This window comes from Mandrillus leucophaeus, unplaced genomic scaffold, assembly GCF_000951045.1.
Source record: "Mandrillus leucophaeus isolate KB7577 unplaced genomic scaffold, Mleu.le_1.0 Scaffold282, whole genome shotgun sequence".
Classification (NCBI taxonomy): Eukaryota; Metazoa; Chordata; class Mammalia; order Primates; family Cercopithecidae; genus Mandrillus; species Mandrillus leucophaeus.
Genome location: NW_012102943.1, coordinates 3,750,308 through 3,765,016, shown reverse-complemented (window position 1 = coordinate 3,765,016; position 14,709 = coordinate 3,750,308). Strand labels below are relative to the sequence as shown.

The window sequence follows — 14,709 nt, the reverse complement described above, 5'->3', positions numbered from 1 at the left end:
CACTCACAACAATCTTACAAACTCAGAAATTATCTCTATTTTGTTGATGAGACAAGTAAAGTTGAGTGTTGGGTAAGGCCCAAGGCAACACATTGTTCATACTTAGGACTTCAAATCCGTTCCTGAATTGTTTGAATTCAAACCGAATATTCAGCCTCAGTTTTCTAAATTAGATGGAAAAGAGATTACAAATTTTGGCCAGAAGAGGTAAATGCACTAGTCTTTTTTTCCTTCCCAGACTAGGTGTTACAGAATTTTTACCACAGCAAAGTGAAGAGACAAAAAGAGAGGAGTGACAATGTTCTCTCACCAAAGAGCGATCCAATACCAAAGAGATAAATGGGTAGACAGCACAGCACCAAGAACACATTATTTTTGTTCTTGCTTGAAGAAAATATTAAAGGCAATGTAGTTATATCCACTCCCCAGTCCCTCCCTAGGTCCCCTCCCTCATCCACCCCATGCCCACCCCGCACTCCCAGCTAGGTGGCAATTTGCATCAGGACTGAGCAAGTTAGCAGCATGAAGTGGAAATGTTGGCGAGACAAGAAGGTGGAGTCTTAGAAGGAAAAGGGTTTTTTACAAGCACATACTTGGGTACCAGTTGAAGAAGTTGGTTTTTATTTCTTTTGCTTTCTAGCTGTTAATGGTGAAGGCTAGAATGGTACATCCCTCTCTAGTTTCAGAGCTGAAGAGTCTTGCAGCCTGGAGAGTCAAGTGGAGAGCATGCACAGTGAAATTCCTTTCTCCCAGACATGGGACACTCTGATTGTAGCATTTATCAACCCCAGTGATTGTCAAGGCCAATCTGGCAGACATGTCTGCAGCACATCATCCTCTTCCCCAGATGTTTCTCTTCTTGACACAGCAGTTTTCCTGGAAGAGGGTGGCCTTCTTAGAGAAGAGGGCAAGGTATAGGTCTCCTCCTTCCTTGGACAAGCTCTAAGTCTTCTCCTTCTGAGTCTTTCATACACATGCTAAATTACCTGGATTCCTAGGCAAGGCTAGCAACTGCTCACACAGAACAAGTCTGGCCCTGTCCTGTAAATCACCAATGTTGGCATTTGATGAATCACTCACAGCATCCCAGCCCTAGTCCAAAGTGGTAACAAAGCAATCTTGTGAGGCTCTCCTCTGCAAAGGAGACCAGTCTCTTGACAATGACAAGGAGTACTATTCTTGCAATTGCTGTCTTTTCCCTGGTCCAGGGTGCCTGTGACCTCTACAGACACCAATCATGAGCTGGCCCACAGAAGCACATCTAGAGAGTTAAGAAGAATCCCATGATATAGCAAGATCTCATTTTCCTCCCTATGTTATAATCTTTGTGTCTCTATTGAATCCAAGTTCCCATTTAATACGGAAGACCTGCCACTGAGAAATAATATTTTACAAAAGCAGATATACTTACTAAGCTCCTGGGAAGAGAAGCTTTTCATAAGGAAGAAATCCTACTGTAGTTATGTGTATGTGTATGCATGTATGTATTAAGTAGTAGATCCTGTCCACATTGGTGGCATTAAACAAAAGTTTACCAGCTGCCTCAAAGCACTATTATCTGATTCTTATGATCCCTGTTTCAGTCCTTCCCTAAGAAATGCTTTGTTGTTGAGGAGAAGAGAGACCATTTTCAGAAAGGAGAACTGTGGACTTCCAAATTCACTAATCTTTGCCTTTTCCATGAAAAAGAGAAGAAAGAGAATCCACTCTGAGGAGGGACGGGTATTAATCATCAACACAGGGAGGTCCCATCAGTGTGGTGACCAACATTCCTTAGTTTGTCTGGGACCGTGGAGTTTCCTAGGTTGAGGGACTTGAGTGTTAAAACTAGAAGGGTGATCACCCTAGTCTCCTCTGTGGTGTCTGACCATCCCTTCTCACCATACCTGGTCACAGAAAGAAGAGAGAGGGCTGGTAAATGGGTTTCTACCTTCATGGAAGAAATAAGGGTTAAGGAGGCAATTGTGGCATCTGACATCAGTTAGGAAGAAGAAGGATCAATAGACCAAGTAAAAGGGCAAAGAGAACTTGTGAGGTTTAAACTCCTGGCACATCTTTATCTTGCTGTTAAACTCCTGGCATGTCCTCAATCAGAAGCGTGTTACATATGAACCTCAACGTCACCCACATGCCCTGTTACCTTTGTCTCACTAAGGGAGGACCAGTAATAAATCCTTTCAATAGGGTTTTAAAAAATCAACTGAGCAGCCAAAAGAAAGCCTCTTTAAAAAATTGCCCCCACATCCTCAAACTGCGTATATAATTTACCTCAAGATGAAGGAAGATGGTGATTGCTTTGACTGAGAAAGAGAAGCATCTGCATAGGTATTTCGAGAGGATGAGATGCTGATAAAGGGTGAAAAAAAGTCAGTTTCCCTCCCAGACTCTGGGTTATAAGGTCATCCTCAATCAGCATTCTCAGGAAAGAAGTAAGATCCCTTTCCCATTTCCATAGAAATGAAATGAATTCCTAATGACCTCAACATCAATATGCCAATAAGAAAATGTCAACTTTAAACTTACACACGTGTGCATGCATACATGCACATCAGAAAAGCTGCAAAGATGCCTTTTAGTAATGACTCTGAAGCCAAAACCTAAGTGGAGTCTCCAAAACCTATTCCCAAGGAGGAGAAGAAGGAAAATATTCATGGCTATAAGCCAAAAATCTTGACATTTCACTTGTCACTATGTCAATGCTTCTAGATAGACATCTTGGCATTGATATCAATCTAACTTTATCAGAAGAACCATGATTAATTCACCCACCAAAGCATGTCCAGAAGAAGATGGCCACAACAGAGAGGAAATTGGAAATGTTCAGTTTATAAAAAAGACTGACAGGCATGGTGACAGATTACTCTCTTCCAGTATTTAAGGGCTCTCAGGGGTAAGTGGGGGCTAACTGCATGGAAGTAGGAGCAGCAACAGGTTTGTGTTCCAAGAAAGGAAAGAAATTCCTTATAATTAGAGCTTCTCCAAAATAAAAGGGCCTGAATTAGGAGGTAGTGAGCTCCTGTCCCTGGAGGTGTATAAGCAGAGATTGACCAACTTTCAGGGATGCAATAGAAGATGCTGTTCCTGCTTTGCATGGGAGACTGAATCTGACGATGCCTGAAGTTCCTTGACAACTCTGAGATCCTCGATGGTCTGGCCTCAGGTCCCCCTTGCCCAACACTGTCCTCCATATACCTCCCCTGGGCTCTCAGCCCCTACTGCCTTGTGCCTCACTGGTGGTGATGAGGATCAGGAGTGATGCCAGGGTGACCTGTTCATGCAAACATGAATGGGAATGAATGGCTAAGTTGTGAGCCATGTCCTCAGTCAGAAGCATGATTCCAGGGATTCTGGGTCATTGTGTATGGGCAGTTTCTCGAGTTCCTGATGATGTCCACTGTGCAGAACGGTGTACCTAGAAAGGAAGGAAAGAAGGCATGAGAATTCAACAGGCATACTTCAACTGCACCAAAGTCAAGAGCACTCCTTCTACTCTTGACTTCCTTTCTTTGCATACTTCTGAGGATATGGTGAAGTGGGAGTGGGGGTGGGGTGATACTTCATAGAGATAGAACACCAAACGAACTGCACCCAGATTGCTCATATTAAAAGTGGAGAAACAGTCCTGGAGGAAATGACAGGCCTAGGAGTGCACACGGGGTAAGTGGCAGAGCTGGTACAAGAACCCAGATTTCTTACTGCCAACAAAGCCTGGGATTCTTGTGTCACTCATCAGAATGAACCCTATGTACCTCCTCAGGCTATACCTCAATATGCTTATGTCCTATCTAGGAGATAGTTTTGGGTTCTGACTGCTGACTGAGTTGAATAAACCACTCAGAGCCTGAAATACAATGTAACTCTATTTGTTACTTTGATTCCTTTTGGTGCCATTTGGAACAGTAAATCAATTAGATGAATCAAATAGCAAGTTGACTCTAAGCATCACGGTGAAATTTACTACTTGACAAGTGTTTATTACTTTTCTGCAGTGTCACACAATAGCACTCAATATCTTAATTGCCTTTAAATGCATCTCAATTGCAGGCGAGTCTCAGCATCAGTTACCCAGATTCCAGCATCTGGCAGCCATTCCTATGAAATTTCTACAGATTTTAGAAGCATGATCACCACTCATTTCTCTGAAGCCAGTGTCAAGCACTTTCAGGTAGACAAACAAACAAATACTGGTCAGCTATTTGGCATCATATGTTGACAAAACAACTTGATGGTTGCTTCTCATGATTTATATTGATGCTTTGCTTTGAATTACAATAATTTATTATTGATTTGTATTGACCAGCTGGTTTGTACTAAGCCCTCTCCATAAATTACTTTATTTAATACCCCTAATAGCCCTATGAGATAGTATCATTTTCATTTTACAGGTGAGCAAAATGACGCATAGTCAAGTTTAGTGATGCCCACGGGAATATAGGTCATACATGAAGATACATCCAATCAAACCCACTCTAGCTCATGCCAATACCCATGTGCTTAACTGGTTCTCACATAGCCCATGGACTAGGTACAAGTCTAGAAAAGTGGTTCTTCCCCAGGGGGCATTTTGGAAGCATTTTTGTTTGTCACTGAAGAGGTAGTGCTGCTGGCACCTAGCGAGTAGGGACCGAGGATGCTGATCAATGTTGTACAATACATAGCACAGCCTCCCACAACAAAGAAGTATCTGGCCCAAAATGTCAACAGTGCCAGGACTGAGAAACCCTAATCTAGAATAACTAGTCCCTTTAGCTGGCTAGAAGCAGGTGTTAATTGAAGAACAGGGCCTCAGTGAAGAGCTTGAGTCTGAGTTTTCACAGAACCATCCACCACAGCTGCTGTTGAGAGAGAGCTGAGCCAAGTGGATGTGACATACAGAACCAAAGCATCTGCTACTACTAGCCAGATAGGTCAGTGTTAAGAATAAAATGGGAAAGGAGATAGAAAGGGCCAGATCAGCCACTATTAACTAGGGTGGCCAGGAAAGGTCCCAGTGAGATATGCAAGACCTTAGGGAAGCTAGAGTCCCAGCTAGTGAGTCGTAGACACTCAGCCTCCAAACCACGCCTTGCATACTTGGCTTTGCCATTCTGCAAACCAAATGTCTGCTTTGTTGGCTGGCCTCTTGTCCAGCTCCATGAACACGGGGTGTCACAGGGCAGAGGAAGCTGGAGGAAGGAAAGGGGCTCACTCCTGTGAGCTTTCTGTCTGCTGTGGTTCCTGTAAACGTCATTCCTGGAATGCTTCTTTGCCCCAGCAGAGTCAGTGCTTTCCTGGAGCGGCAGCTGAGTCCAGGTTAGTCTTTCTATCTCTTGCAGAACCAGGCTGACAGCAGTCCCTCAGAGACATCAGGTTCATCTGGACCGTCCCTCTTTCTCAGAGGTCTAAGTTTCTGCTCAGTAGGGTCCCTACTCTAAGTGTCTAAGTTTTTGTGATTATTTTATCTATGTCCTCATCCCCAGAGCTAGTAGTTGCTTCCTGCAGTTGCTAACTCCATAATACTTTAGAGCATTCTGTCAGTAGTTAATGACTACATGCTTAGTTAACAACATTTTATGTTAAAATGGTGTTTACATACCTAGGCTGTTTCTGTCTCCTGACTGAGCCCTGTGAGATATAGTGAGAAATTGAGGCATGTGCCTATCCGGGAAAATAACATTCTCGGTAGAGAGAACAGCGGATGCAAATGTCCTGAGGTTCGATCCTGCCTGGCACATCTGAAGAACCTCAAGGATGCAGCAGGTTGAGGCAGAAAGAGTAAGGGGAGGAATGAAACAGAGTTGACACCAGCAAGGCAGCCAGGACCACGGGGGCGGGGGTGGGCTTGAAAATCCCTGTAAGGCTCTGGCTTTTACTACATGTGAGGGGTCTGAGCAGACCACCGACATGGTCTGAATGGCCTCTCAGCAGACTCCCTCTGGATGCTCTATTGTGAGTATATGGGATGGAGGTAGGGTGTGACCCAATTAGGAGTTTACAGCAATAATCCAGGTGAGAGAAGAGAGTGACTTGGTCCAGGAGGTAGCTGTAAAGATGGTGAGGAACAGTCAGACGCTGGATATAGAAATAGAAATACCAGTAGCCAATTTCTGTTGTACTTAATTCTGCAAAAGGTTTAGCCTTCACACCATTTCTCAGACCCTGTCATGTGTGGTTATTTCCCTTGCCTTGTCTTGTCAGCTAGAGGGCTGCGTTATGCAGCATGCTAACCATGACCCTCACTTGAGTCAAGCAAACCTAGTTCCCATCTCAGGCTCTACCACTTGGCATCTTTGTGACATTTGACAACTTATTTAATCTCTCTATGTGTCACTTTCTATACCTCTGTAACTGAGGGTAATGATACCTACCACATAGCTTTGCTCTGTGGATTAAATAACATAATGTAAGAAAAACATTAACACAGAGTCTGCCACATAGTAGAAGCTCAATATGTTGAAGCTAAAATTATTTTATTTCTTTTTAATCTTAATTTTACTATTTTATTGAGATTTAAAAGTACCACTTACCAACTTTGTGACATTTGGCAAGTTATTTAATCTCTCTATGCCTCACTTTGCTCCTCTGCATTTAACTAAGAGTATGTAATGTTGATGATGATGATGATGATGATGATGATGATGATAATGATAATGATAATGATGACGTACACATAGCCTTAATGGCTTAGAAATATTTTTCTCTTTTATTTCCTTTATGGATGAAACTTAACTGGCCTCAAGATATAGAAGCCTCCCTGACTTTGCCTTTCTCTTCTCCCTCATCAGAATCACAAAGCCCTGTTTTGGCAAATATGCGTACTAAAGCAACACCAATTGATTTCCCTATCCACGGACTCCTTTTATAATCACAGTAAGTCTGCAGGACAGGCAAGGCAGGTGATAAGACTGGTATTACACAGAGGAGAGAAGTGAGAGTCAGTGCAGCTGAGTAAGTCTCCTGAGTGTCATGATGGGTGAGCACAGGCCAGGCCAGGACGAAGGCCATGCACCCCTTCCCCACTGCTCTTGCCCCTGAGCAGCATTGCTTAATGACTTACATATAAGTCTTCAAACAAGGGCTCAGGACCAAACAGCCCTAGGAAATGCGGCTGCACTTCAGTATCTGAGGTGCAGAGATATCCCTGAAGTAGATGTGCAGGAGAAACCCGAATGACAATACTAAGAAATCATAGCTCAATTTATTAAGAAATTAGGATGTGTGCCAGGTACCATTTTTGGTAGTTACATACCTTATATTTCATGTATACAATTTACTTTTGACACCTGCTAAGAGGCAGGTGCTCTACTTAGACTGATCTTACAGATTAGAAAACTGAGGCTCAAAGCAGTTTATCTAAGGTAACAATGTGCATGGTGCCCATGCCCTCAACCTTAGAACACACCACTAAACCTTTGCCCTGTTCTATGGCTAATAGATCACTTTCACTGGCAAGAAATGACACCTTCTCTTCCACTGAGTTCGCATGAAAAAGGTATTCTAGCTGAGAAGGCAACGAGACATCTGTGACCACGTAAGATGTACTGCCGTGGAATGCAGGCAACCTCTCCAACAGCCTGCTTTTCACACGTCTCTCCTCATAAGCATCTGTTTCTCATGTGCTAATGAGTCACTTGTCAAGAATAACTAGAAAAGAAGTGTGGGAATGGAGTGGATATTCCGAGTGGAGGTTCCCTTTTTCCAGAGGGCAGTTGAAAGGCAACAGCTCTCTGTGGATATGAGAGTAAGCAGATGGGCACATTTTCCAGTTACAGTTGACCATTGAACGATGTAGGAGTTAGGGTTGCTGATCCTCTGTGCAGTTGAAAAATCTGCATATAAGTTTTGACTCCCCCAAAACTTAAATACGGGTAGTTTACTATTGACTGAAAGCCTTACTGATAACATAGTCAGTTAATGCATATTTTGTACCTATAATAAAGTAAGCTACAGAAAAGAAAATGTTATTAAGAAAATAATAAAGAAGAGAGCATATATTTACTATTCGTTTTGTGGAAGTGGACCATCATAACAGTCATCATCCTCGGCATCTTCACATTGAGAAGGCTGTGGAGGAGGAGGATGAAGAGGGGGATTGGTCTTCCTGTCTCAGGGGTGGCAGAGGCAGAAGAAAATCCATGTGTAAATGGACCCACATGGTTCAAACCCATGTTGTTCAAGGCTCAACTGTACAACATTTGAGTGGTTCCTCTCACCATGGCACAGTGGCTGGTAGACACAGGAAGGAGGAAATAGTCCAAGCTTTGCTTGGCGGGAGTCTAGCAGAGTATAAGTACATCCCAACTGGAGTCTGGTTCATAGAGACATACCCTGGGTTTGAGTATTCTCAAGTCTCCGTGATTCAAGCACATATATTTTTAAGCTGGTATTTTCACTTTGGTAATAAATAAATAATAGGAGCAGATTTGCGATCACCTGGTTGGCCACCTTATAAACTTACATTGCCTTGTGAATTCAGAGCTCACAGTTGCGTTCATGTCCACTCCGCTGTTGCTGGCTAACTTCATGCATTGTCTCTAACTGGAGTGTGCAAACCTCCAGCAGTCTGTAGGCCCATTCATGGAGATCTAAACACCCTCAATTTGGGAAATAGTGAAATGAAAGAAAGCACAGGGTACTGCAGGCACACTGAATAGCGTTCAAATCCCAAATTACCATCTACTAGTTATGACGCACAGTCAAATAAGTTATTCCCACCTCCTTGACACCTTTGTTGTGAAAATGAACATCTACAAATGCCTTAACAGAAGGGCTGGACACACAATGGATGCAGGAATCTTCACTGGTAAGTAAAACAAGGTTTAGAAAATGTGAGTTTCCTAGGGTCAAATAAATAAATAAATGTGGAATAGTTAGGAATACAGATTCTTGAGGCAGAATGCCTCGGTTCAAATCCTGGCTCTGCCATTTACTGACTCTGTGAGTTATCACAGATGTTCTGGCTTGTTGTAGACATTAAATGAGATAATTCACATATAATGTTTATTAGAATAGTGCCAGCCAAAAAGGATGGCTCTTATCTGATGATTGAGGTAGAAATTGAACTCGGTACAAAATTCCCAAATCAGTGCAGAAATCCTTTCCTTAGTAGCTGAACAAACGTTCATTCACTTGTTAATTGATCAGAGAGCTAAGGAAATCTTAACCCTGTGATCAGTTAAGGTCACTTAGAGCAGCCTGGATTTGGGAACTAGTAGTATAATAATAGCTCCCCTCTGCCTGCCTAGCCTGGCATTATCTGTAAATGGCTTTACAGACAAACAGCTCCAGAAAGAGACAATCATCTGTCAAAGGGACAAAAGTCTCCCAATTCCATTTGGTGTGAGGTCTTACTTGCCTTTTCACAGCTGCTTTGGTGGAAAGACAACTCTAGATGAGTGGGTATACCTGGGCAGTTTCACAGCTAATAAAAAAACACTGCTGGTTCCCAAGCAACAGCAATGCAAGCGGCAACTCCCTTGAAGCTGAGTTACTTCCCCCATTTGTATTAATTTACTCAAACATGACGAGAGCCACATTAGATTTGGTAATTACCTGAGTCTACAATTCATTCACTGAGCAATTAGCATTGCACTTAGAGCAGCCTGGATGTGGTCATTAGTAGCGTAATAATAGCCCCCTCTGCCTGCCCAGCCTGGTATTATCAGGAAACGATTAGACTTTATTATACATCACCCCAGCCTTCTCCTGCAAGGCAGTGTTCACACAGACTGGGTGAGAAGGGAGGTTTGCAAGATGTATTAATTATTAAAATATAAAGTGCCTTGGTTTAAAGAGATTCAACGCTAAGGTAGTTTCACAAAAGCCAGAGCTCTATTAGCTGGAAACAAAGATTTTACAGTTGGTGTTTTTTCCATGAACATGAATCCTAGGCATTTATTCATCCAGCCACTTATTTACTTAAAATATGTTTTGATTGCTTACAACAGTCCAGGCACAGTGCCATGCCTTGGAGATACCAGAGTGGAGACACAGTCCCCGTCCTCATGGAGCTAGCAGCGTAGTGTGAGAGACCACAGCCAGCTATAAAATTATAGCTACAAGTGGTGTCAGGAGTGAGAAGTACTTGGTGATGCTATGAGAGCATGTCAGGGAGGATGAGATCTCGGTTAGTGTGTCAGGGTTCTGTCACTGAGGAAGAGACAGGAGATGAGAACTGAAAATGGAGTAGGGGCTCACCAAGCCAGGGTGGGGAGGATGCAGACAAAGGGACCAGCAAAAGCAAAGGCCCACAGTCCTGGGGGCAGGCCCATGTAGTGAGAGGGGAACGAAGTAGGCATGAGCCTAAGATGAGGGTACGGAGTCAGCAGGGACCCACCACACTAAGGACCATTGTCATCCTCCAAAAAGTAGTAGGATGTCAGCCAAGGTCATGAGCAGAGTAGGTTCCTGAAGACTTTATGTTTTTAAGGAACATTCTGGCTGTGGTGTGTAGAATGGACTGGAGTGAGGTTGGAATGAAAGTCCAGGGGTAAATTAGGAGGTGTATTAGCCTCCTGTTGCTGCTGCAACAAATTACCACAAACTTGGTGGCTTCGGGTAACACAAATGTATTATCTCACATTTCTGGAGCTTAGAAGTCCTGTATGTTGGTAACAGTGGAGGTACTGAGAAGTAGTTGGATTCAGGATATAGCTTCAAGGTAGAGCTGACAAGATCTGCGGATGCACTGACTGTAGGGGCAGTGAGGACATTCCAGACATGGGCATGGAATTGGCATGACTGTAATTGATAGACTGTTAGAGCTCCTGAGTGGACAAGTATATGAGAGACAAAAACTGGAGGGGGGCCAATAACAGGGGACTTCTCACTCTTGTGAGTTTCACTTTCAGGAATTCAACCAGATTCCGCTGTAAATATCTGAGAAGAATCCCCTCATGCTTCTGACAGAGAGAAGGGAAGTAACTATTTTGAAATATTCCAGAGCACTCTGTTCTTAATAAGGTCTGCCTTCAGGAGAAATACTTAGCAAGCCTAACCTATTAGAATTTTATCTAGCCCAGCTGACCTTGGGGGAAGGGAAATATCCAATTCGAGCCCCCTTAAGCCATCTCATGAACCAAAGGGGGTGGCAAACTAAGAAGCACGTGTGAAGTTCACAGCCCAGAAGCACAGGCTCTCTAGAAGACAGAGAACTAATCACAGGACTAGAGACCATTCCCCTCCCCCAATACCTTAACACCATGTCGGTAAATAGTGTGCCTGTTTACTAAAGTGCCTTTACCAAAGACATCATGTCTAGCTATCAAGAAAAAATTACAAGGCATAGTTAATAGAGAAAACAAAACAAAAACAAAAAAACCACAGTTGGAGAGGCCAGTTTAAGCATCAGAACCAGAATCAGATATGGAAGGAATGTTAGAATTATCAAACTGGGAACTTAAAACAACGGTGATTAATATGCTAAGGGTCTAATGGAAAAAATAGGTGACATGCAAGAACAGATGAGTAACGTAAGCAATGAAATGGAAATTCTGAGAAAGAACCAAGCAGAAATGCTAAAGGTCAAAAACACTGTCGCAAAAATGAAGACTGCCTTTGATGAACTTATTAGTAGACTAGACATAGTTGAGTAAAGAATCTCTGAGCTTTAGGATATCTCAGTAGAAACCTCCAAAACTGAAAAGAAAATAAAGACAGAAAAAAAAAAAATACAGAGCACGGTATCCCAGAACTATGGGACAACTTTAAAAAAGTGCACCACCAACTATACCAGAAAAAGAAAAAAGAGAGAAAGAAACAGAAGAAATATTTCATGGAGAATAAATAATCATGGAGAATTTCCCTGCAAATGAATGTCAGATGCCAAACTATAGATCCAGGAAGCTCAGAGAACACCAAGCAGGATAAATGCCAACAAAGTTACAACTAGGCATTTCATATTCCAACTAAAGAAAATCAAAGATAAAAAATGCTGACAAAAAGCCAGAATGGAAAAATACTTATAGAGGAGCAAAGATAAAAATTACATCCAACTTCTCAGAAACCATGCAAGAAAGAAAAGAGTAGAGTGAAATGTTTGAAGTGTTGAGAGAAAAAAAAAAAAATGGCAACCTGGAATTCCAACCCTGTGAAATTATCCTTCAAAAGTAAAGGAGAAATAAGAACTTTCTGGGACAAATAGAAATTGAGGGAATTCGTTGCCAGTATATCTGCCTTGCAAAAAAAAGGTTCACAGATATTATTTAGATGGAAGGAAAATAAATAGGCCAGATTCTCAGTTTTACATAGAAAAAGGAAGAGCATCAGAGAAGGAATAAGTGAAGTAAAATAATAGTTTCTATTTTTCTTAGTCTTAATTGCTCAAGTAGATAACAGATTGTTCAAAATAATAATAGCAGTAATGTATTAATTATGTATGCTTTTATGCTCCTCAATGGAGTTACATCCTGATAAACCCATCATAAAGTTGAAAAATTGTTAAGTTGGACCATCATAAGTCGGTGACTATCTGTACATATGTTTATGTGTAAATGAAATGAATGACAGCAATGAAATAAGGGATGAGAAGAAGAATTACGACTATTTTGTCATCATAAGGTATTTGTACTATCAAAAAGTTGTATAGTGTCATTTGAAAGTGGACTTGGATTAGTTCTTAAATGTGTTTTGCCAACTCTAGGGCAATCATTAAAAAAAGTAAAAATAGAAGTTAAACTGATATGATAGAAAAGATAGAAAATAGAATAATTTAAAATGCTTGTTTAAAACCACAAAAGGTAGAAAAAGAGTAGAAGACAGAAATAAGAACAAAGAACTAGGGCAACAAATAGAAGACAATTAATTAATTTAGCTATATTAAGAATCACTTTGAATGATAATGATCTAAATACACCAATTAAAGGACAGAGATTATGAAAATCGATCAGAAGTAAGACCAAACTACATGCTATCTACAAGAAATCCACTTTAAATATAAAGACACATATAGATTAAGAGTAAATGGATGGAGAAATATATACCAATGTAATATTAATCAAAAGAAAATGAGAGCAGTTATATTAATTTTAAACAGAACACACTTCAGAGCAAGAAAAGTTACCAGAGATAGAGGCATTACGTAATAAAAAAAGGGGTCAGTTCTCCAAGAAGACACAATACTCCTTAGCACTGCATACACATAAGGACAGAACACCAAAATACACGAGGCAAAAGCTAAGAAGTGCAAGGAGAAATAGATAAATTCACGATTATGGCTGTAGACTTCAACACTTCTCTATCATAAATGAACAGATCCAGAAGGCAGAAAATTAGTTAAGGGCATATTTTAACTCAGCAGTACTACGAATCAATAAAATTCATATCAATAAACTACTTTACCCAACAATGGTAGGTAGACATTCTTCTCAAGTTCATATGGAACATTCACCAAGATATTCCACATTCTACATAAAACTTACCTTAACAAATGTAAAAGAATAGAAATTACACAGTGTCTGCTCTCAGGCCACAGTGGAATTAAAGTAGAAATCAATAACAGAAAGATAGGTGGAAAATTCTGAAATACTTGGAGATTCAGCAACACAGTTCTAAATAACATATGGATCAAAAAAGAAATCTCAAAATAAGTTATAAAATATTTTGGACTAAATGAAGAAAGATCTAAAATCAGTGATTTAAGTTTCTACTTTAGGAAGCTAGAAAAAGAAGAAGAAACTAAATTCCAAGTAAGTAGAATGAAATAATAAAAATTAGGGGAGAATTCAGTGAAATTGAAAATAAGAAATTCATTGAGAAAATCAATAAAACCAAAAGCTAGTTTTTCGAAAACAACAACAAAATTGATAGATCTCTAGCCAGTCTAAACAAAAAGAGAGAGAGAGAAAGAACAAAAATTATTAATACAAGAAATGAAAGAAGTGACATTGCTATAGACACCCTGGGCATTAAAGGGATAGTCAAGAATAATCAAGTACTACAAAATACTCTATGCCCACAAATTTGATAACCTTGATGAAACTGACAAATTCCTTGAAAGACACATTCTGCCAATACTCACACAAGAAGAAATAGACAATATGAATAAGCTTATACATATATTAAAGAAATTGAATAAAAATGAATAACCTTTCAAAACAGAAAGTACTAGACTGAGATGGGTTCACTGGTGAATTCTTCCAAACACAGAAGGAAGAAATTATACCAACTCTCTACAATCTGTTTCAGAAGATACAAGCAGAGAGAATACTTTCTGACTCATTCTATGAGCATTATCCTGTACCAAAACCAAAGACATTACAAAAAAGCAAAAAAACCCTATAAATCAATACCTCTTGTGAACATAGATGCAAAAATCATCAACAAAATATTAGCAAATCAAGTCTAACAATGTATGCACAAAATTGTCCACCCAACTAAGTGGTATTTATCTCAGGTATGTAGGGCAAATACAACTTTTGAAAATCAATTAATGTAATCCATCATATCAATAGGCTAAAAAAGAAAAATCACGATTATATTAATACATGCATAAAAAGCATTTGACAAAGTGTTACATCAATTCATGATTTAAAAAGCTCTTGGTAAACTAAGACTAGAGGAGAACTTTATTAATTTGATACAGAAAATCTACACAAAACCCACAGCTAAAACCATGCTTAATGGAGAGAAACTCAAAGATTTCCCCTAAGATCAGGAATAAGTCAAGGATGTCTGCTGTCACCACTGCTTTGCTTTGCTTTGCTTTTTCTTTCTTTCTTTCTTTCTTTCTTT

General features: G+C 40.5%; 1 protein-coding gene across 2 annotated transcripts in view; it reads right to left on the bottom strand.

The window, feature by feature from the left end:
• Nucleotides 1–3,171: 3,171 nt before the first annotated feature.
• HTR4 (5-hydroxytryptamine (serotonin) receptor 4, G protein-coupled) overlaps nt 3,172–14,709 on the bottom strand; it is a 179,449-nt gene continuing 167,911 nt past the window's right edge. For both annotated transcript variants that reach the window (XM_011985398.1, XM_011985397.1), the window contains one exon: nt 3,172–3,412. Coding sequence is in view for 1 of the 2 variants with exons in the window: in XM_011985397.1 (XP_011840787.1) it covers nt 3,325–3,412 (88 nt within the window). In the remaining variant the exon portion in view is untranslated. The remainder of the gene's footprint in view (nt 3,413–14,709) is intronic.